The sequence below is a fragment of the Vanessa atalanta genome, chromosome 27, assembly GCF_905147765.1.
Source record: "Vanessa atalanta chromosome 27, ilVanAtal1.2, whole genome shotgun sequence".
Lineage (NCBI taxonomy): Eukaryota > Metazoa > Arthropoda > Insecta > Lepidoptera > Nymphalidae > Vanessa > Vanessa atalanta.
This window is the reverse complement of record NC_061897.1, coordinates 1,145,882-1,167,406: the sequence shown is the minus strand read 5'-3', so window position 1 is coordinate 1,167,406 and position 21,525 is coordinate 1,145,882. Positions and strand designations below refer to the sequence as shown.

The window sequence follows — 21,525 nt, the reverse complement described above, 5'->3', positions numbered from 1 at the left end:
GGAAAATTTACAAGCTGCTAATGCTAAAAATTGCACTGTATTTAACACACTTTTATTTTATTTTATTAAGTAAAAAAAAAATTTTATTACTTTAAACTTAAATTAATTGAAAGAATCTTAAGAGATATGTTAGGTGTATATATAATATTAAACAAATATTTTTGTTCCAGCGTCGCCCCAAAGTCTATTGCAAGTCCTATATTGGCCAACAAGCCAGTTTTAACACAGCCTTGTAAGTAATATACTATTTAATAAAATACTATATTAGATATACAACTAGTATTTATTTAAATAAGAATTATTAACATTAAGTCCTTAAATATATGCAAATATTAATTAAAAGTAGTTGCTGTATAAATCATGACCGTGTGGAGTGGTGGCAAGAATACTAGCAGTATTTCCCCATTGAATCCGATCCTCTGGGCAAAATGAGAACCCGCCCTCCTGTCAGTGGACACTATACTGTTAATGTGAAGACAATGAGTTTGTTTGTTTGAATGCACTAATCTCAGGAACTACTGGTACGATTCGGATAATTCTGCCAGTGTTAGATAGCCCGTTAATCTAGACTATAGGCTACCATAATAGGATTTGAAATTCGAGAAAAAGATACGAAATATACCAGAAGACGTCTAATATACGAGGTTTGTTCAAAAGAAAAGGTGAATTTTTAATTGTCTCGGGCAGTGTACACTCGATCATCGTTTTTTTCTTTTTATTATGTTGGTACACATATGTTTCTTAAATGTTGACATTATCAGCCATTTTGGATTAGTGGTTTGTTTTTGACAACTGAAAAGGTTAGTAGTGTTTTTGTGTGTTCTTCGATTTCTTAATTTTGAAAAAAAATGGATCAAAGAATCTGTATTAAATTTTGCGTTAAAAACGGAATAAAGTGCTCCAACGCACTGAAAATGTTGACTGTGGCATTTGGAGAGTCTACTTTGTCACAAAAAAGTGTTTATAAGTGGTACAACCGCTTTACAGAAGGCCGAGAAGATGCTGAAGACGATGAGCGTCCGGGAGTTGCAACCACGTCAATAAATGAAGAAACCATCGAAACAGTGAAGATAATGGTTTTGGAAACAGGTTGTACGGTTAATAAGGAGTACTACAAGGAAGTTATGCAACGTTTACGTGAAGCAATTCGGCTCAAACGATCGGAATTATGGAAAAAGAAATCATGGATTCTGCATCACAATAATGCACCAGCTCACACTTCATTGCTTGTTCGTGATTATTTGGCCAAAAACAATACCATAATCATGCCTCAACTACCTTATTCACCAGGTTTGGCTCCCTGCAACTTTTTTCTATTCCCAAAACTGAAGAGAACAATTAAATGAAAGCGTTTTGCTACTATTGATGAGACAAAGTCGGAATCGAAGAACGAGCTAATGGCCATACCGAAAAACGCATTTCAGAAGTGCTTCGAGGATTGGAAGAAGCGCTGGCATAAGTGCTGTATATCTGAGGGGGATTACTTTGAAGGTGACAAAATGGATAATGATGAATAAATAAATACTTTTCAAAAAAAATCAAAATTCACCTTTCCTCTTGAACAAACCTCGTATATAATTGAAATAAAACTAGTTTTTAACGGATTTATCTAAGACAACATAATATATATAAATTGTTCAAATATAATATAGATTGTTTTTCTGTTTCAGCAATTCTTGCTTCACCCAATCAAATGAAACCACTTTATTGTCAAGAGTGAGTATAATTTGAATTTAATTGTAGTTTTAATGTAGTGAGGGCCGCTCAGAGATGTCAAAAGTCGCAGAAGCGATCCTGACCTCTTAGACTGTAGTCGTCCCCGCTACGAATACAAGTTTTAAGCTTAATTGGATTATATTTGTGCTGGCGGTTTTACCCACGCATTACAATTTGTATCCATACATGGAGTAGGAAAATATTTCACTACCTCTTTGGTCTCGTGGCTAGGTATAAAAATCCCGAGGTCCCGAGTTCAAACCCCAGGTCGGGTTGATAAAATGTCATTGGTTTTTCAATCGAAAGATCTTCAGTAAGAGCAATAGTATGCCCTGCGTTGTTGGGTGGCCGAAACCAAAATTTGCTACGGCGACATCAAAAAAACATCCTAGCTAGCGAGTATATGATTTACTATCGAGGCAACATGCTATAATAATTTGTGCGTGCGCAGCGGCGGAGACGTTAAGGTGACCAGCCCGCCGTGCCACTCGCCGGGCGCCATCCTGCCTGACCTGCCGCAGCCGGCAGAGGATCCCGACAAGGTACTTATACAATTATTTCTTATGTAACAGAAAGCGCTGTCGATTTTGTCGTTCACAAAAAAGAAGTGTGAAATGTGTGCTATCTCCTTCTGAACACAAACATCTGAACAAGATAGCAATATATTCTACGCCAATAGGACATGAGATATAATCATGTGGGCGGTGATATTTCGATACAACTTGTTTTTAAAAATGTAACAATAATAAAATGTATTAAACATATTATCTATTCGAGATTTTTTTTCGATTTTCGATTCAAATTTATTATAAGAATCAATCTTCTCACTCTAGATTTAAGATCGAAAATTGCATCAAGATAAGAAAATTTTAATGACAATTCCAGTACTAGGAGTATAAGAGACTTAGGTTTACATATACCACGCGACTTGCTAATAGCTCTGCTATATAGAACAGTACTATAAGTTCATAATGGATATATATATCTTTATGTATAGCAAAACAGTATTCCACTCAAATACCACGTATATCCACTTTAATTTTAAATTCCGATAAATAACTATGTCGATGTCAAAAACTCTATTTTTATAATAGATCTAACCCCAACGGTGTCATTTCAATTCAAGGTCGAGTTTGTTTATTTACTAACGTGCCCCCCCCCCCCAGCACTACGGGCTGTCGAAGGAGGCGTCGTCGGCGGAGACGGCGTCGTGGCTCGCGCGCAACCGGTTCGCGGCGCACGTCGCCACCTTCGCCAACTTCTCCGGCGCCGACCTGCTGAGGTAACACCTACGATCCACCGGAACGCATGCTGGAATATTCTTTTTAGAATATTAGTAGGCGACGATAAGTGGTCATCTACGTCCATGTACTGACGCTGTGAGAAATTTTAAACATTCCTTACATCGCCAATCCGCCATAAACCATTAGACTGAGAGCCAGTGATCGGCAGACTTACGGTATTTTAGCAAGCTCCATATTACTGCCAGGCATACTGCTTCACCTGCTGTTGGTGAAATGGAGGTTTAAAACAAGATTATGCACATATATTTTTATGCTGTTTAAAAATAGTTGAGAAACGATGTGGTTAAGAAACAATAGCAATATGTAAAGTCAAATAAGAATCAGTGAGTCTGTAACTAGTTCTCATAGTAAATTAAGTACGCAACTATAACACTTGATATTGAACTAATGAAACGTCTTTTTCAGACTTTCCCGAGACGACATTATCCAGATATGCGGACTCGCTGATGGCATCCGTCTGTTTAACGCACTGCACGCCAAGTGAGTTTTGTTATCATTTGTCTTCCGTAAACGGCTTAAATGATACTATAAAAAATTAAGTAAAAATAGTGATAGCCCGTTAATGTCCCACTACTGGGCAAATCGTTCCTCTTTTCGAGGAAAATGGTCTATAATGAATAAGATATCTTGATATATACCATGGTACGTGACGTACGTGTCGCTCCCCAGACGCATCGAGCCGCGCCTGACGCTGTACGTGTGCGCGGGGGGGGGCGGCGTGCACAGCGCGCTCTACCTGCACGCCGCGCGCGCGCACGACCTGCTGCACAAGCTGCGCGCGCTGCTGCCGCACGCACAGGTACGTCTCGCCTCGCTATCGTGTACACCTCTGTGCAAACACATTTGTATAAACCAGCGACTCTTCAGCCATTTATCTGTGAAAAATAATCATTTCTATTTTTGTACTGTAATTATAAGTTTACGACTGAACATCTTAGATAACAAAGAATGGTTTACATATTTTACAGTACAATTGTTTATACCATTTGGACCGCTCACCACCTGATGACCACCCATATATATCATTAAACTGTAAGTTAAAAGTAATTCTCATTCATATATTTTCCAGGAATGCGAGACCGTTCTCGTGTCGGGACCCAACAATGCTCGAGTCCGTCTCACCGACGAGCTGGTCCGGCACCTGCCTGACAATTCCACGTACCGCTTGGAGAGGATCGAGGACAATGCCCTGCTGCTCAGCCCGACTGGCAACTGACATCGAACCGATCGCCGACTGACGGGACTGGCAACCGACAACGGAGTCGATGATAAATAACTATATGATATCTACGATGATTACATGACTGGCATATTACAACGACGCCATTGATACACGAAAGGAGAGTAATGTAGCTGGCAACTTTCAACGAGAGCCAGCGACTATCGAGAAACAACATCAAGATGCTGCTTTTTCAGTTAGAGGCAAAGATTGTAGTGAAAATGCTAATGATACAATATCTTAAGTATATAGTTTGACAAATGTGTCTTAACTAATTGTGATTATAAGGAAGAAGATGCTATTAAAAAGTGCCTTAAACGAGTAAATTATACTAGAAATTAATACTTAGACATCCTATATAACAATGTTATCAAAGACAGTCCAGGGTATTTAATACTGATGTCGTTCTTTCTAAGGGCCCGAGTATTTCTTGTCCGGGATGTTGTACTACAATAAAGACTTGAAAATTTTGATAAGACTACCATATTTTGAGCTATGGTATTTTATAACAGGTCCATTTGTTTTAATAAAGAGTTATCGTTATAAAATAATATCAACATAGACTGACAGACAGTCAATTGCAAACTTACTATGTTGATATTGTGGTGTAAATCTGGAATATACCATTACAATGATTAAATAACAGGGGCTTGAATTTACCACAAGGTTTGAAATTACTGGAGTAATGTTAATATTTTTAGACGGATTTTTTTGTGTGGGTTGAATAGTGTGATGCAATTTCAGGACCGAAAGTCTTAAAAAGTCTTAAAAGGACGCGCTCGTTATAGACAGTCCCAACTCATAGTGTCTTAAAGTCAATTTAACTTTTCTTGTCGAGGGAAGTTTGACATTTTGACAAGACTGACTATTCTGAGTAGAATTGTTATGGTTACACTTCTTTGGATCAGCGTGTTTGCGCAACAATAATTAAATTAAATACTTTTTGTATTCGCGTATAAATATCGCATATTTCAGAGTACTACAATAAAAATAAACGAATGTTGTCGGTACCGCAAATATATGCCTAATTTTTGACTTCACGACGTCACGTTCTTGTGATTTGCGTTATTTGCTTATACTTGTGCGAATGAGGCAAATCTAATTACATATATTCGCGTGTTCGATCAAATAATGTCAACACGAGAACGCACTACACCAAGTAAGAGGCTCTATTGACGTATATAAAAATCGAGCCAAGATGATTATTATACTATAAATATTAAGTCGTGTGGTTGACGTGTGTGTGTGCGTGTGTGCACTAACTATTTCACCTCATCATATTAACGTTATTAATAATTGTATTAAAATAAGTTTGTTTATACTTTTTTTTGTGGTTTGTTATGGGTTTCTTTACTTCATTATGACCTTAAATTATAATGCAGTAAACATTTGAAACTTATCTAGGTTATGTTTAAATTTCGAATCGTATTTCTTAGTTTAACTTTAGATTCAATATAGATTGGGCATTGTATAGCGAATAGTGTCCGGTTGCACGCGCAATGCTTTGCGTTTCTTTGAGCAAACCAGCCTGTACGCTTGAACGCTCGTGTAAGCGAAGAGTTTTCAAAATATGTACGTTGACTGTGCGACGTAGCGCGTAACCGGATCTTAGATTAATGTAATGGAACTATTTTACTATCTAAATAGTAGAGAGCATCGTGGAGAAAAAAGTAGATTTAATGATATAGATATACAGTTTTATAATTATCAGGGACCAATTTGGAACGGTCGTATACGCTGTGAAATCTGCAAGTATCAAAACATTGTTGTTTTTTTCTTTATAGAAATTTAATTTTGGGTTGACATTGGTTATTTGTAAACGGAAAGAGTCATGTAGAGAGAGTAATAATCTCGCTACTTTTTTTGTATTGAATTAGAAGTTTTCGCTCCAATTCGGCTGTTTTATGTATGTATAGTTAGCTGCGTACAGTACGACACAGCTTAGATGTAGCGTCGGCAAAATTAGTTAAATCGATCACATCAGAATTAAGTGCGTAAACTTTAAATCATCAAAGTTTATTTATTTCTTATGCGAAAATGATCTTTACGCAAACGTAATAATTTGTAATGTCATTCGCCAAATTGACGATTGATGTTTTTTTTTTTTTAATTTATCGATTCTACATTTAAATTGTGTCGTACTACGATACGATAGTTAAAGCGTACAATATTTATAAATATACGTTAAAGATATTTACTTCAGTTGCTAAAGAAAATTCTCTGTCTTCATCAACATCAGTATCGATAAAAGAATAGTTTATATTTTAGTGCAATGTTATGTTATATTGACATTATATATAAGGCAGCTATACTCATTTGTTATTTGTTGTTTAAAACAGGAATTGAAATGTTATTAAATATAAGGTTATATTGAATTTGATTCATTTTAGTTTATTAATAGTGGAATTATAATCGATATAACGTCAACTGGACGTTGTAGAGATTAGATTAAGGTACTGGAACGGACGCCGGAGGTGCCTTGACACGCGTCGCCGCACGTATAGCGCTCGTTGCATTGTGGAGTATTAAATATATTTTTTTAGGTTTTATACAATATATAAGGATATATAATTAGTGCATGGATCGCTTTGTTACGATAGACGTGTCGTATTTCTTAGTTAATAAATGTATTGAAGTTATCAAAAAGTGTGTTTCATTTAAAATTCACTTGAATTCGTAAAAAAAAAAACTACAAACTCTTTTTTTTTACACAACCAGAAATAATTTTGATCTCAACGATTTTGTATAACTGCTTATAAATATAATTTTTGACATTTAGAGTACAAAGTTTTCTCGAATAATTAAATCAAAGTTACAGTAAAAAACGAAAATAAATAGTAATTAAAATGCTCGGTTAGACAATTCAGTTTTCACAAGAGATATTTTCAAAGTACACAAGCGTCCAGGACGTTTTGATTGCTCGGAAAAAAAAATTATGGCGCTGTATTTAGCTGCACGGCGGATTGATAATAATTACAGATGGTTAACTATTTGTACGATGGCAGTAAAAAGAATATATATCTGACAAATTATTTTATATCTTAAATAGAATACCAAAAGATACGTTTCGTAAACATCGCTTTTTGTTAGTTTATTTTTAATTCAACAGCGTGTTTCGTGGATTTAATTAATATAAAGTCAATTTAATTCATCCAATCTAATAAATGCAGATAAACTAATTAAAAATCAAATAGCCTACAGGTTCTTGTTAATATGATAAATTATAGTTATATAATTAGTGTTATCTCTACCCTCCAACTATAAACTAACTTAGTCATCGAAAATAGTCTACTGTCTTTGGTCACCGCCATCATCATTTTTATACTATTATTTTGGATTAGAGATTGATGGCCACGTTTAAGTATTGTTACTTAAATAAATACACAAAAGTACATAGCGGAACATTTTCCTGTTGTGATTTATGAAATGCAATATTCCCTTTTTTTCTTCAACCGATATTCAACAACATATAAATAATTAGTCGTTGGTGTCTCATAGTTCAAAGAATCGTTAGAATCCCTTAGATGGCGCTGCTGCTACGTACCTAACAATGATTTGTCTGGAGTTAATTCTAATCACAAGAGTAGAATTAAATACAATCAATGATATTCACTATGTAGCACTTTCGCGGAGAAATTGCGTGTTGAATGTTGACGAAGTTGTTATTGGAACTTTAAAAGTAGAGTGGATATGAGTAATTAATAAAGTTACATTAATCAAGAACCGATTTTAGCTCAGAAGTAAAGAATTATACAGATTGTAGTGCATTATATATCAGCTATTAGTAAATCCCATGAAATACGTAAAACGAACAGTTAATGTTAATGGGCCACAAGTATTTTTAGGACCAAATAACAAAAACTGGATAGGTTAGGCAGGTGGCGTTGTAGTCATAATTAATAAAGTTTAGTATTCTTAATTTTTTGTGACGAGATTTATTAGCTACTATTTCTTAAGAAAAGCATCAAATCTCCACAGACATGATCGTTTATTTGGTATATCTTTCTATTACTTTGAATGTAGCAGTTCTGACTGAATGTTTTCAGGCATTATTTAATCGGATAGAAATAAGAGGCAGTTGCGGGTGGTAGCGTCGTTTATTGTCTAGCAGGGCGTGACGCCGTGCTCGCGCTCGATGTGTCGGCGGAACACGTCGCGCGCGGCGGACTCGAACCCGCACGCGCCGCACACGAGCACGTCCGCCGCGCGCACCTCGTCGCTCTCCAGCAGCAGCCGACCTGCGCCGCGGCCCTCCGCTGGAACATGACATTGCTTACGTGCTCGACGCTCGGAACTACTGTCTACATGATTGCGGGTTCGAACCCAGACATGAATCACTGAATATACATGTGCTTGATTTGTGTTTATGATTCATCTCGTGCTCGACAGTGAAGGTAAATATGTGGAAACCTGCGGTTGTCTAAATTAAATGAAAATTTGCCACATGTGGATCCCACCCGGGAGGTATGCGTGGGGCAGATTTCACTTTATTCCCTTGAGAAAACCTCAGTCGAGCCACACGTGGCCGGTGCCACCTCTATGAGGGGTTAGACTATATACACAAAAAAAAAAAAAATACAAGTATGACTTACTCGTCGTGACGCTTTCGAGGTGCTTTTCTTTGACGTGCTTCATCAACTGCAACGGACAAATCATAAAATATAAATTAACATCAAATGTAGATATGATAACTTATATAAAACTAAACTACTTTTTGACTAAATTATCCAGAATTGTTATTTGTGGTGGTGGTGGTGGTGGTGGTGGTGGTGGTGATGGTGGCGCTGGTGGTAGGGGTGCGTACCTGCGTGTGCGTGGCGCCGCGGTAGGGGCAGCGCGCGCACTGCAGCGAGCTGGCGGCGGCGCGCCCCCCCCCGCGCCACTTGCTGGTGCTGCCGCTGTGCTCCGCCGCCTGAACAAACGACACCACGAATTATTCATCACCACTCGTGTTCCATAACAAAATACATATCTTGATTAAATCAATGATAGTAACGTTATTACATTAGGCGACTTTATTAATACTAGTCTTCCGCGAAACTTCGCATTCAAAAGTTTTTTTAGGAATTTAGAAACCTATGACACCAGATTCTTTTTTTTAAATTTACTTTCATTGTACACTGCAAGTCATCACGTACATTTGGCGCCGATATGATGAAACCTCTAAACATTAAACAGCATACATAAGTTCAGTTAAAATTGGAGTTTGTCAGAACCGTTTCATGTACTTTAATTTTATTTAAGGTTTTTAATTTTATCTTATACATACAACGCCGCTCACTAATCAGCCAGTAACTTTTTTCAAAAGCAACTCTATGTTAATTCGTTACAATTTTGTAAAATGCCATCAAGAATCAGGAGACCCATTTAAACTACCAAAAAAGACTTGCACAGAACAATAACTTTTTTTTTATGGCATTGGTTGGCGGACGTGCATATGAGCCACCTGATGGTAAGTGGTCACCACCGCCCATAGACAAAGGCGCAGTAAGAAATATTAACAATTTCTTATATCACCTATGCGCCACCAATTCTACAACAATGAAATTGGCAATGAATACCTAATAAAACAATCGTTCACCTTATGAGCTGTAAGTTCTTTGATAGCGTTGCATTTAAAACTGCAGAGCTTGCAAGAATACAGGAACAGTTTGAACTGCGGCGAAGCCAGCAGCTCGTGTGGGGGGGGCAGTTCGTTTTTACGCTTTCGACTGCGATCTTTGGTTGACTGCACAGACATAAGGGCTCTGGAAAATAATAATAATAATAAATATTGGACAACATCACACACACTACTCTGATCCCAAAGTAAGTAGCTAAAACACTTGTGTTAAGGAAAATCAGAAGTAACGACGGTACCACAAACACCCAGACCCAAGACAACATTGAAAACTAATGAACTTTTTCTACATCGACTCGGCCGGGAATCGAATCCGGGACCTCAGAGTAGCGTACCCATGAAACTGGTGTACACACTACTCGACCATGGAGGTCGTCATAAATAAAAGATCACAATAATTAATTAATTAGTGCCAGTATTTAATTTCCTAATAAGTATCTTTTCACATGGAAATCTTGTTGTATTTATTTTTTATTGCACTTAATGGGCCTTTATAATAGTACAAAATTTAATTCAGCCTCAGTTTAAACCCATAAACCTCGATTAGGATTCATGAGTTTTTAAATAACTTTATGACTGGGAAATTTATTCAGTTAAATAATAACTTAAATTAAAATTAAAATCCTATACATAAACAAAAAAAAACTTACTTAGCTTTCTGCAGTGCCTTTGCTCTTTCTAGTATCTCTGCGGGTGTCAGTTTTAGTTCTTGCTGCAATCAAATTTTTATTTTTCTTTACAAGATTGTCTAGAAGATGCAGCGTGGTACATGTGGTACCAGCAAGCATCACAAGCCAGTGTCGACCACAAATTGATTTGTATGAAATATATTCTATAAAATAAATAATCAATATAGCAGACCTCCTTCGTCTCTACTTTGATCGTCTGATTTGTCTGCGGCAACGAGGACTGCAAGAAAACCACCGGTCCTTGTTCTCCTTCCAGTACCACATATGATTCTTGATTCTCTTGTTCTGAAACAATTAATAATCTCATTTGTATAAACGGATGTAGGTTTAAGAAAGTTTAAGGTTTTTATACTATATATTGTCACTTGCCTCTAGATGGCATTTTAGCTCATCATTCTGTAACCATCCACCATAACAATATACCCCCACACACACATAGACATGAACGCACCCATGCATCCATTATCTCTTTTCTTATATTATACTACTGTAATTTTAAAAACTTTCTTTTACATTTTCATACAGAATACATTTAAAGTATTCGTGTGTTCCTATTTTAGGTTTGTTTAAAAGTAATATGTAATCCATTGGCCGTTTTAGCAAAATAAACACTGTTTAAACAAATTATTTATAATAATAATTGCCAAGTTCAGTTAAGATTTGTTGTGGAATAACGCAGATGCTTTTAAGAGGGTCTCGAGTCTCCTTAGACCCAACCCACATCCCTCCCCCTTGAATTCACCACTAATGTAATGTAACAAATTTAATGGACGACCTTAAAAACAAATTGATAAATTAATAATTGATATTTATCATAACGAGTGAAGTAGGACTGCAGTGAGAACTACCATAAACTTGACTCACCTTCACAATCTTCATTTGAAAGAACACAGGTGACGGTTGTATCGTCACCACTCTCTGTGTCATTGCTCACCAGTCGGTAAGCCTCCTGCCCATCTTCACATCTGGGGGATATAATTAAATTCAACATATAATTTAACTAGCTGACTATTCCGACCACATGAGTTTTAGCTCGATGTTTCGTACTCTGTAATCATACTGAATTAATGGGCTTTTTACCACAAAGAGATTTTTTTTTTATCTATACGGTAGATTCCTCGATTGGCATGAGTGTGCAGCAATAATTCATGATTAATATTTCTTTATTCATTTTAAACCATACAAGATTCAACAATGATGTGACAATCATTGTATAACCACAAGAAGATAAGGTAGACTAATAATAAACTAATAATAAACTAATAATAAACTAATAAACTAATAATTATAATTATTTTAATAGGTAATTAATTAACCAATGCAGCCATTAATGCCTTTTATTTTGTTTATTTTTTTAATTTTATTTCGTTTAATTATGTTTAACTTTATTCATAATTGTTTAAGATTTCTCTTAGTATATGTTTATTGGTCTCATTAATTGTATAATGTGACCTATTTCATTTTATGTATGTTAGTCTTTTTTTTTTTAATTTTAAAAGAAAATAAAAAAATAATTACACCTAGTTTCCGACTTCACAAAGTTAACACATCCTTCCTTATATAAAATTCAAATCTCATGTAAAACTAAATACAAGATTATATTAATGATAAAAATCACTTTACTAACTTAATTTAATTGTACTTTATTGACATACTCTATTATTAAAATAGTAGAAAAGAGTGTCCGAGTTACTTGCTGGTGCTTCGATAGAATCTATGTTCTGATGGTAGATTTAATTCAACACTGTAACATATGACTAGATGTTCAATATCAACATTGTTTATCTGTCTGTAGAGTCGAGATGGCCCAGTGGTTAGAACGCGTGCATCTCAACCGATGATTTCGGGTTCAACCCAGGCAAGCACCACTGAATTTTCATGTTCTTAATTTGTGTTTATAATTCATCTCGTGCTCGGCGGTGAAGGAAAACATCGTGAGGAAACCTGCGTGTGTCTAATTTCAACGAAATTCTGCCACATGTGTATTTCACCAACCCGCATCGGAGCAGCGTGGTGGAATATGCTCCAAACCTTCTCCTCAAAGGGAGAGGAGGCCTTTAGCCCAGCAGTGGGAAATTTACAGGCTGCTAATGCTTATCTGTCTTTACTATCTATACTTCTCCTGCGGCTGGAATAGGATATAGATAAATATAGTGAATACTAACCTAACCAATGTTAAGTTAAGTAAATCAACTACAACATTCTTGTCAGCGTCCAACACTTGCATATATTTCAGGCCTTCGTTACTGCTCTCTGATCCCTCCGCTATCACGTGACTAATGCCTCCCACCTGTAACCAATGTAGATACTCATCAGTGTCGACCAGGACGTCCTAAATCGTTTATTGATCGTGATGAAACTTTAGTAAGTTGTACAGTGTAAAAGCTCCTAACAAAAATACATGTTTTTTTTTGTATGTTTGTTCATAAATATCAATGTTTAATATTTTACTCAGGACAAGTAGCATGTATTACAAAAAAAATAAAGGTATAAATGTGAGTACTGTGAGGCAGTACATAAAAAGCAGTCTATAGATGTTGTTCTGCTAAGTAGAACTTTTCACTTCACAAGATGGTCTGGCGATTTGGACCTTAATACCCATGCTCAGGGACAGTTTTACCAGTAGACCTAGTTGCCTGATCCTGAACCCATCAAAAAAAGGTACTAAATTTTGCAATTTTGACAGAGATTGGATGAACCTTGGGAATTAAGATTTTATATCCCTTGTGCCTTGAGTGACACTGTCTTACTTAGCATTCAACACGGATATATATAGCAGTAGAATATCTGATGAATCAGCACTACCTACCCAGATGGGCTTACCCAAACTCTACCACCAAGTAAATAAAAAATAAAACTAATATATCTTACTTTATGCCCCTTTTGATACGGAGTCATTTCAACTATCTCCAACTGACCTGTAACATAGACAACAATAATTGAACATCTTCGAAACATTTATTTATAATACAATCAATAATACCAAATAGAATCAATACTATTACAAAACAGATACCGCAAATTGCATAGAATTGGTTGCTGAGTACTAGCCACCGCAATGAGCCCGCATAAAATACCACAGTCAAATTAATTATAAGATTTTAGTCATATTTACAAGAGCTCACTAACTGCACTTGATACTTCTCATAAATATCAAGCAATTAATGAGCTTATAGTGCATATGTGCACGCTAACATAGGTGCGGTGTTCAATCCGGAAACATAACCAGCCACAATTGTGTGCTTTTAGACATGGGACTGTAACTGCCGATTTACAAATACTAAGCTACAACTAAGCTTCTCACCATCTTTATATTCAGCGGTCAGCATTCTAGTTGCAGTTTCTGTTCGAGCCACATCCTGTTCGTCATCGGCCATGATTTTTGATTCTAGAAGACGAAAAGTTACATCTTAGCACGAAGTTAGACATAAGTTATCTATTCTATACTATCTTTATAGGTAATTATTTAAAAGTTTTGTATAAACAACAATCTTTGTTCACAACATTTGCCATTTAATTACGCATTACTTTTTAACAATAATTACAATTAAAAGAAACGTAAACAAGAGTTATTACAGTATATTTAAGAATCTATAGTACATTTCTATAGGAATATTATATGTGCCCACTGTACCTCGAAAATACGTACAAATAAAAGGCGCATTTGTGAAATCTCATATTTGATACATCACTGTAATTTGAATTCGAATTAAGCATATTGCAAATTATTTTTAAAGAACTTCCCCTTAATGTATGTAAATATTATATTTTGAAAATTATATGTAAATAAAACGTCACATAGCGAAAGAATTTCTTGCAACACTACGATTTTCGGTGTTTCTATAATGTCTACATAATTTTATTATTATTGCAACAATTGAAACTCACTTTTGATGGCAACAATTGATTTAACTTGTTAATAAACAAATAGCACAATATGCTACTTTGTAGTCTTTCTATTTTCTCCACTAACACAACATTCACGTTATAAATATTAAGACATTACGCCATTTTAGCTTAGCGTTTCATTCCTCATAATAAGGTAGCACCGTAGCAAAGTAAAGATAATTTGCTATTCGTTCCGAGTAATGTTGCCATTAGGAAAAACATGTTTTATTTTTCAATAAAACATAAAACTTATTACAATTTATTTTCAATTTTACAATAAAATGGTAAAAAAATATGTGGTATTTTTCCAGTAAATAATTTTACTTAAATTCCAAAACTTTAAGTAAGTCCTTACTTGTATTTAATTTGTAATTATGTGATACAAAAAATTGCTGCCTCTTTTTGTAAGTTAAATAGTAATTGATAAGCAAATTATCGTCAATGATTCATAGAATCTAGAATGTCACCCTAATTTTACATCTCTCTTACACATACGAACTCCTATTTCTGTTTCTTTTTAAAGATCAATGACTCAACGTAGAGCCAACATAGAGTCAGAACATAAATAGCCTGAATCAATATATTTGAGCGACTGACATCGCTATCTCTTTTGCTCCCATACAAATCCTATATAAAATTAAAACGAATGAAAAAACGAATTATCTGCTTAATATGACTTTAAATTCACTAAATAAACACATAAAAAACGTTTCTTTACTATCCTAAATGAATATCTTAACATTTGATATATATTTGTAGAGCCAATTTACTTGAGACAGACAAATTCCTAAAACGCGCTATCGAAGTTTTTACCATCGATACGTATATAATATGGTTCTCAAGCTAGTACATCGGGGGGTCCGTAGCTACTAAGTGAGCCGGTGAAGGCAGGGAGCCGGTCTACTTCCCCGCCATCAGATATGTTGAAGCGTAATAAAGCAATCATATATGGTAAACTAATGTCAAATATGTCAAGAAAATGATAAAGAGAGGCTCTGGTCTCATCCACACGCTAGTAGCTGATTCGACCTTCTTTTGCTTTCTTTTATAAAAAAAATCTCTATATATTCAAATTTTTAATTAACGTTTTATTTGTTTAAGCATATTTTCATTTATATTGGATTTAAATATAATTATAATTTTTGTTAATAATATTTATTAAGCGATATAAAAATATTATATTCGATAGTAATTTAAAATTAAGAAGCAAAAGATGTCTTAGAGCTTAAAGTATTATTTTAATTCGGTGAATTCAAGCAAATATTTTTCATCTCTACAATTAATTTTAATGAATATTAAATAATTAATTATTTAGAGTCTATAAATAGATTGCGATTACAAATCCAGACAAGCACGTGCGTAGAATATTCACGTGTTTAATTTGTGTTTATTATTCATCTCGTGCTCCGTGGGTTGACCAGCCTGCATTTGAATAGCAAGGTGGACCTGCATGACCTTCTTCATCAACGGCTCATGGGGTCTCATCCTTGATGTGGGACTATTACCAACTTTGATTTAATAGTCACTTGTCGGTGTACCTATATTAGTTATTAACAGTTCCGATTGACATTATAGTTTGATTAAAAGAATTATTAGTACATATTATCAAAATAAACAGCTTAATAGCGCTTTACAAAAGGTATCGCGGTTAAATTATTTTGTTGAATTTAAACAATTACTTATGTCTCTACAATGAATATTATACAAAACAAAAATTTTTGATGAATTGCAAAATGACTCTATATTTTATAGTTTTATTAATTTCAACAAATAATACTTATTTAACATTTTCGTGTTAATTTATTACTGAAGTTAAATCGAGTGATGATAAATTATTATTTAATTAATTAAGTTTCTACTATTAATTTTATTTCATGTGTCAATTTTATTAATGTATTATATATTATTATTGGCTTTAAAATGTAAATATTAACGTTTTGTAATTTATCTCAAAGGCAAGAGTTCATTTAAAAAAAAATTATACCTACCTATAATTAAATTGGTAATTACAAAATCAGTAATAGTACACACGGTATGTAGTTGATTCCTTGTGTCCAAATATTTCCTACGTCTGAATTTCATTTATTTTTATTACATAAAATATCGAAATTCTTTATTCTAGTTTTGTGTTGACTCTACAAGATACGAATTTCAGTTGAAGACAAATTGGAAATAACATTTAGATACTATATGTATTTAAAAATACTATGTAACTTTGTTATTTGGAAACATGGATCCAATTTTGAAAACTTAAAAAGTTCTACAAAAGGAAGTCTAAGCTGCTACATCGGTGTCAGTGAGAAGAATTCTCGATTTTTCATTATTAAGAATTGTTTATTATTTTTTTTATCACCTTCTTTTCATTACTTTGAAGTCCATACAATATGACGTCTTAAAGATAAGGGACATATTCAGACCCGCGGAGGCTTAAGCCGGCCCTCCGCAAAGACCGGTATCCCGAGTAGCATGGGACTCCCCGAATGCTTCAGACAGTTTTATATATTTATAGCAACGATACAAAAAACTCTTAAAGCGCGATTCAGGCCTGCGATGCTCATTGGATCGCTACGCTCATAATCTCGGTCAAAGTCAGCACTAAGAAAGTACCTACTTAGCTAAAAATATTTTCCGTCTCGTTCATCGTGTTTTTTGAGATTGCAAGTTTGTTGCTCGCTGCTAAGACTTTTTCACGATAGGTATATACTTATTATTGTCTCTATTATACAAAATTGTATATACTTTCTATTGTCTCTACATTTATTTTTAACGAATATTTTAGTATTTCATCGAAATTCAATTGTCTAACCAATAATAATGCTTTGGATTTAGAATTCCACGATAAATACTTTAATGTTAATAACTAGGTATTATATTTTACAATAATATCGATAGATTACAATCTTTGATAAAATTTACTATTTTCGATTAACGCAAAGACAAATATTGCGTTTATTTGTTTACTATTTAAAATAAAACAAAACATTCTAATTCTGAACAATGTTACACAAAATAACGGTACATGTTCCACTGGCACGGTGCACGTAACAGTGACGTCATCACGTGGTAGATTTATAAACAAGCATACAGGCAATTTTATTCCTTAACGTGTATAGTATAAGGTTTTAATTATGGTGCTAGCGAAGTTAGTCTACTTATTACGGTCATCATATTAATAATGACGATGGATGACAAGAATATTGAGCTCTATCAACGTCCTAGCCGACGTTTTACATTAAAATGCATTTATTCTGAGGAGTTGTATTTCAAAGATGGTCGAGATTCTTCTTTTATTTTGTATTTTGAGTACGGTATTAAAGCGATATCGTCCATTGCAACACGTGATTTTAACAAATGTTCACGAGTACAAATACGGAGATCTTAACTCGGATTTTTTTGTATTAATTTGTGTTTATAATTCAATTCGTGCTCGAAAACATGGTGGGGAAACCAATTTCAGCCGTATTTGAGCGGCGAGGTGGTAAAAATTCTCCGCATAAGGAGAGCAGGTTTAAGCGCAATATTTAGTAATCGGTATAGTTTACCTAAAAGGTCTTCAGCGGGAGCATTCACCTGTACTGTAACAGTGTTTAGTTGCCTTTTTTCCTCTTATGGTTGGAATAGATTGTTATATTACGGGTAAGTGCTGTTATTGAGGGACCGCTTAAGGTACAAATATCTTGTCACGAATACTAAATTAATGTTCATATGATAAACTAATACAACAATTTATTTTTGACTCTATCGTACAGAGAAAACGAGAAAAAGCCGGATCAGCTTTTAAGCTTGGAATTATTTGTTTTTCTCTCACCCCTCAAACCAGTTAACCGGATCACATCACTAGTATTGCCCCCTCAAACCAGTTACCCAAAACACATCACTACTGAGTATTTCTGTTTGGCGGTAGAGTATATGTTGAGAGGGTGATACCTACCCTGACTGACAAACCCAAAGCCCTAACCCAAATTAAAATTTAAGCGGATGAAAATCGTACATGGAATAAGATCTACACAGTGTACTAACATAAAAAAGGAAAGTAGACGTATATAAATATATACTATCTTTATTATATATGACGGGCGTCCCTATTTATATTTGTAAGGAGCGTGACGCAAACGCTTGCGCTGGGAGACATTTCGGACGACCGTTTTGATTGTAAAGTTTATAATGGTTACGTAGTGTTATTTATTTATAAAGCACAAATTAAATGATCTGTAAAAGTAAAAAAATAATATTGAAAAGTGTACTTACAATATCAAATTTAAAGCTTTATGGTAATATATACAAATTTTCATAATTATGTTCTCGGAGAGCGAAAAATGTTTAAAATTACTTATTTGTATTTATCAACAAAACAAACTACATAGATTAAAAATAATTGATATGTCACGGAGTTACACTAATTTTAAAAAGGTTCGATATTAATTATTATTATTATTTATTTATTTATTTTGTTTTTTTTTATATATTTATTAATACTACACTATATACTACAAAATTAAAAAGTTCGTCTGTCACAGGGCGAAAAGCTGATGTAAAACATCGATATAATGTGGTTCATTAATTACTTATTTAAAGAACACAAACAAATATATGGAGTAGAATAAGAAATATTGTTTCGTTATTAAATTAAATATCATTTTCATAGTTATTTTATAATAAAACTTTTTAATAACATGGGACCCAATGCAAATGCGCCTCCTGATGCTAAGTCGTCACTACCGCCCATAGACAATGGCGCTTTATGATATATTAATTATTCCTTACAAAACCAACAGATGTTATGTCCCTTGTGCCTGTAGTTACACTGGCCCACTAAACCGGAACACAACATTACTGAGTACTAAGAGAGCTAGCACAAAGTGCTACCACCAAGAACTTATAATATAATCTAATGTTCACTCATGTTGATAACTAAAACGATGGCGTTTAGTGACTATAATTGTTTTGCTGTCAATAAAACTGTTGGTCTCTCGTATTGTAGAGCGTGTTCGTATTGTGAAAAATCAATAGTAGTTCTATGGATTGCCTTCGTTTTTTTTTAAAGAAAATTAAATAGATAATTTAAAAACAGGTTGAAGTTAGTATTATTTATATATTCAGGCAGGATAAAATAATTGTAATCTATCTATATATGTATATAAAATCACGAAATATCAGAAACTATAACACCTACAAATTTGGCAGGTAGGTTCCTTATTACGTGTAGACATCCACAAATAATAGAATTTTACGAAATTTTACCCCTAATGGGGTAAAACGGGGGTTGGAAGTTTAAGTTTTATAAATTTCGAAAGGATAAAGCCGCAAGTTCAGCTAGTTTCATATTATCAAATTATCATTATTAGAATATGTGCTATTAAATTCTTGGGAAGAAATAGTTCTTCTTGGTAGTCTACTATTTTATCCAATTCTATTGGAGGCTCACCTTTTCTTTAAATGGTTAACAAAGGTTTTAATTAGTAAGAGCATTTTAAGGTTTTATACAAAGTGTTTTGATATACATAGGCGACTTGCCTACGTGTTGTCATTTCGATGATGTAATTCTATATTCGTTTTAATTTAAGCAATTATTATATATGTTAGAAATATATAATAATACTAAAAAGTAGTTAAATTGTCTATCTAGATTTTATTGTCATTGATTGTCATTGTCGCCGAGATGGCCCAGTGGTTAGAACGCGTGCATCTTAACCGATGATTTCGGGTCCAAACCCAGGCAGGCACCACTGAAATTTCATGTGCTTAATTTGTGTTTATTATTCATCTCGTGCTCGGCGGTGAAGGAAAACATCGTGAGGAAACCTGCATGTGTCTAATTTCAACGAAATTCAGCCACATGTGTATTCCGCCAACCCGCATTGGAGCAGCGTGGTGGAATATGCTCAAAACCTTCTCCTCAAAAGGGGGAGGAGGCCTTTATCCCAGCAGTGGGACATTTACGGGCTGGTGTTTATAATTTTAGTCGTTTGATAGGAAGATGTACGAAATTCAGCTCGAAATTGATACGCGCTTATTAACAGAAGTAAAAATCTTCTAGAATTGTTTCATCTGACGTCAATATAACAAATTAGACTTCGAAACAGTCTTGTTCACGCACCCGGAACCGTGCTCGGCTCTTACGATTCTAGTTTTAATTAAGTATAAATCATTCAATCAGCATTTTATATAAAAATTAATGCAGCACATCTGTTTTTGATCCACGCTACAGGGTTGTCGTTTTGTAGGGGCTTGACTTGACGTGTGTAGCAAATAAAACACTAAGGAACTACAAAACCTTTCATTTTGCTTTATGTAGGGATAATAGTTATAAAGATTTTAAATTAACATGGTTATTTTTATTACTAACAGTATTTAAAACGGGATATTTACCATGTTTTTTATTTTTATTTGTTGGAGCTCGATATTTCGACATTATCTACGAATGAAACTGAACTCGTGAACAATACATTCGTAGATAATGTCGAAATATCGAGCTCCAACAAATAAAAATAAAAAACATGGTAAATATCCCGTTTTAAATACTGTTAGTAATAGTTATAAACTTTACTTTAAGATTTGTCACGAGAATACTCAGATGATTATGGGGGCTTGAGCCCCTTGGCTTTCCGCCTGAATGCCCGCCAGTGGTAGATACCAATCTCTCTGTAAAATTGTAAGGACCGTTAGTTTGTAATGATTCTAGTTGAAAAGGTGTTAACGAAGCATTTTGTTCCACAAATTCGCAAAAAAACTTAAATAGTTTCTATATTCTATTTATGTTTATTAATTTTATTCTATATATAAGTTTATAATCATGTTAGATTAGCTATTTGTTTTATAATTAAACTAAAACCCGAAATTATGAACAATAATTCATATTATTACCACAGTTTCTGTTTAGACGAATGATTCTTACAATATTCATTAAAACATGAGAAGATCCATCGGATCCGTCCATTGGATTTCGCTAGTATTTTAATAAGGATGTTTTTGATAAAATTGTTAACCTTATTTAAAGTATCTTACAACATTACCAACTCACTTATTTCACCTATATTTTTTGCTTATTTTCCCATGTGAGCAAAGGCAGTGTATTATAATTCCAAGTAA

General features: G+C 34.3%; 2 protein-coding genes across 8 annotated transcripts in view; one reads left to right on the top strand and one right to left on the bottom strand.

Moving 5' to 3' along the window:
* LOC125074261 (transcription factor CP2-like protein 1) overlaps positions 1–6,870 on the top strand; it is a 49,100-nt gene extending 42,230 nt beyond the window's left edge. For all 3 annotated transcript variants that reach the window (XM_047685546.1, XM_047685545.1, XM_047685547.1), the window contains 7 exons: positions 171–232; positions 1,671–1,716; positions 2,168–2,258; positions 2,883–2,998; positions 3,426–3,500; positions 3,690–3,819; positions 4,090–6,870. In XM_047685546.1, coding sequence (XP_047541502.1) covers positions 171–232; positions 1,671–1,716; positions 2,168–2,258; positions 2,883–2,998; positions 3,426–3,500; positions 3,690–3,819; positions 4,090–4,236 — 667 coding nt within the window. In that variant the 3' untranslated portion in view covers positions 4,237–6,870. The remainder of the gene's footprint in view (positions 1–170; positions 233–1,670; positions 1,717–2,167; positions 2,259–2,882; positions 2,999–3,425; positions 3,501–3,689; positions 3,820–4,089) is intronic.
* Positions 6,871–8,320: 1,450 nt separating this feature from the next.
* On the bottom strand, positions 8,321–14,606 carry LOC125074211. Of its 5 annotated transcripts, none has more exons than XM_047685473.1 (11): positions 14,433–14,606; positions 13,853–13,936; positions 13,420–13,466; positions 12,714–12,838; positions 11,413–11,513; positions 10,721–10,833; positions 10,510–10,571; positions 9,821–9,986; positions 9,044–9,151; positions 8,832–8,877; positions 8,321–8,495 (listed from the first exon to the last, which is right to left on the bottom strand). In XM_047685473.1, exons 2-11 carry the CDS (start codon positions 13,923–13,925, stop codon positions 8,344–8,346), a joined length of 993 nt encoding a protein of 330 aa, XP_047541429.1. In that variant the 5' UTR covers positions 13,926–13,936; positions 14,433–14,606; the 3' UTR covers positions 8,321–8,343. The 5 variants fall into 5 exon arrangements, with proteins under 5 accessions (XP_047541429.1, XP_047541425.1, XP_047541430.1 ...); XM_047685469.1 differs by having other exon boundaries at positions 14,437–14,606; XM_047685474.1 differs by having other exon boundaries at positions 8,321–8,477; positions 14,437–14,606.
* Positions 14,607–21,525: the final 6,919 nt, after the last annotated feature.

What these genes read in the sequence shown, in the direction of transcription:
- LOC125074211 (XM_047685473.1), bottom strand. Translation starts at nt 13,925, where the DNA reads ATGGCCGATGACGAACAGGATGTGGCTCGAACAGAAACTGCAACTAGA. An exon ending in GACCGCTGAATATAAAGATG is followed by an intron (nt 13,467 to 13,852) that starts GTGAGAAGCTTA and finishes TCTATGTTACAG; the next exon opens with GTCAGTTGGAGATAGTTGAA. An exon ending in AAGAACTTACAGCTCATAAG is followed by an intron (nt 9,152 to 9,820) that starts GTGAACGATTGT and finishes TCGTTTGTTCAG; the next exon opens with GCGGCGGAGCACAGCGGCAG.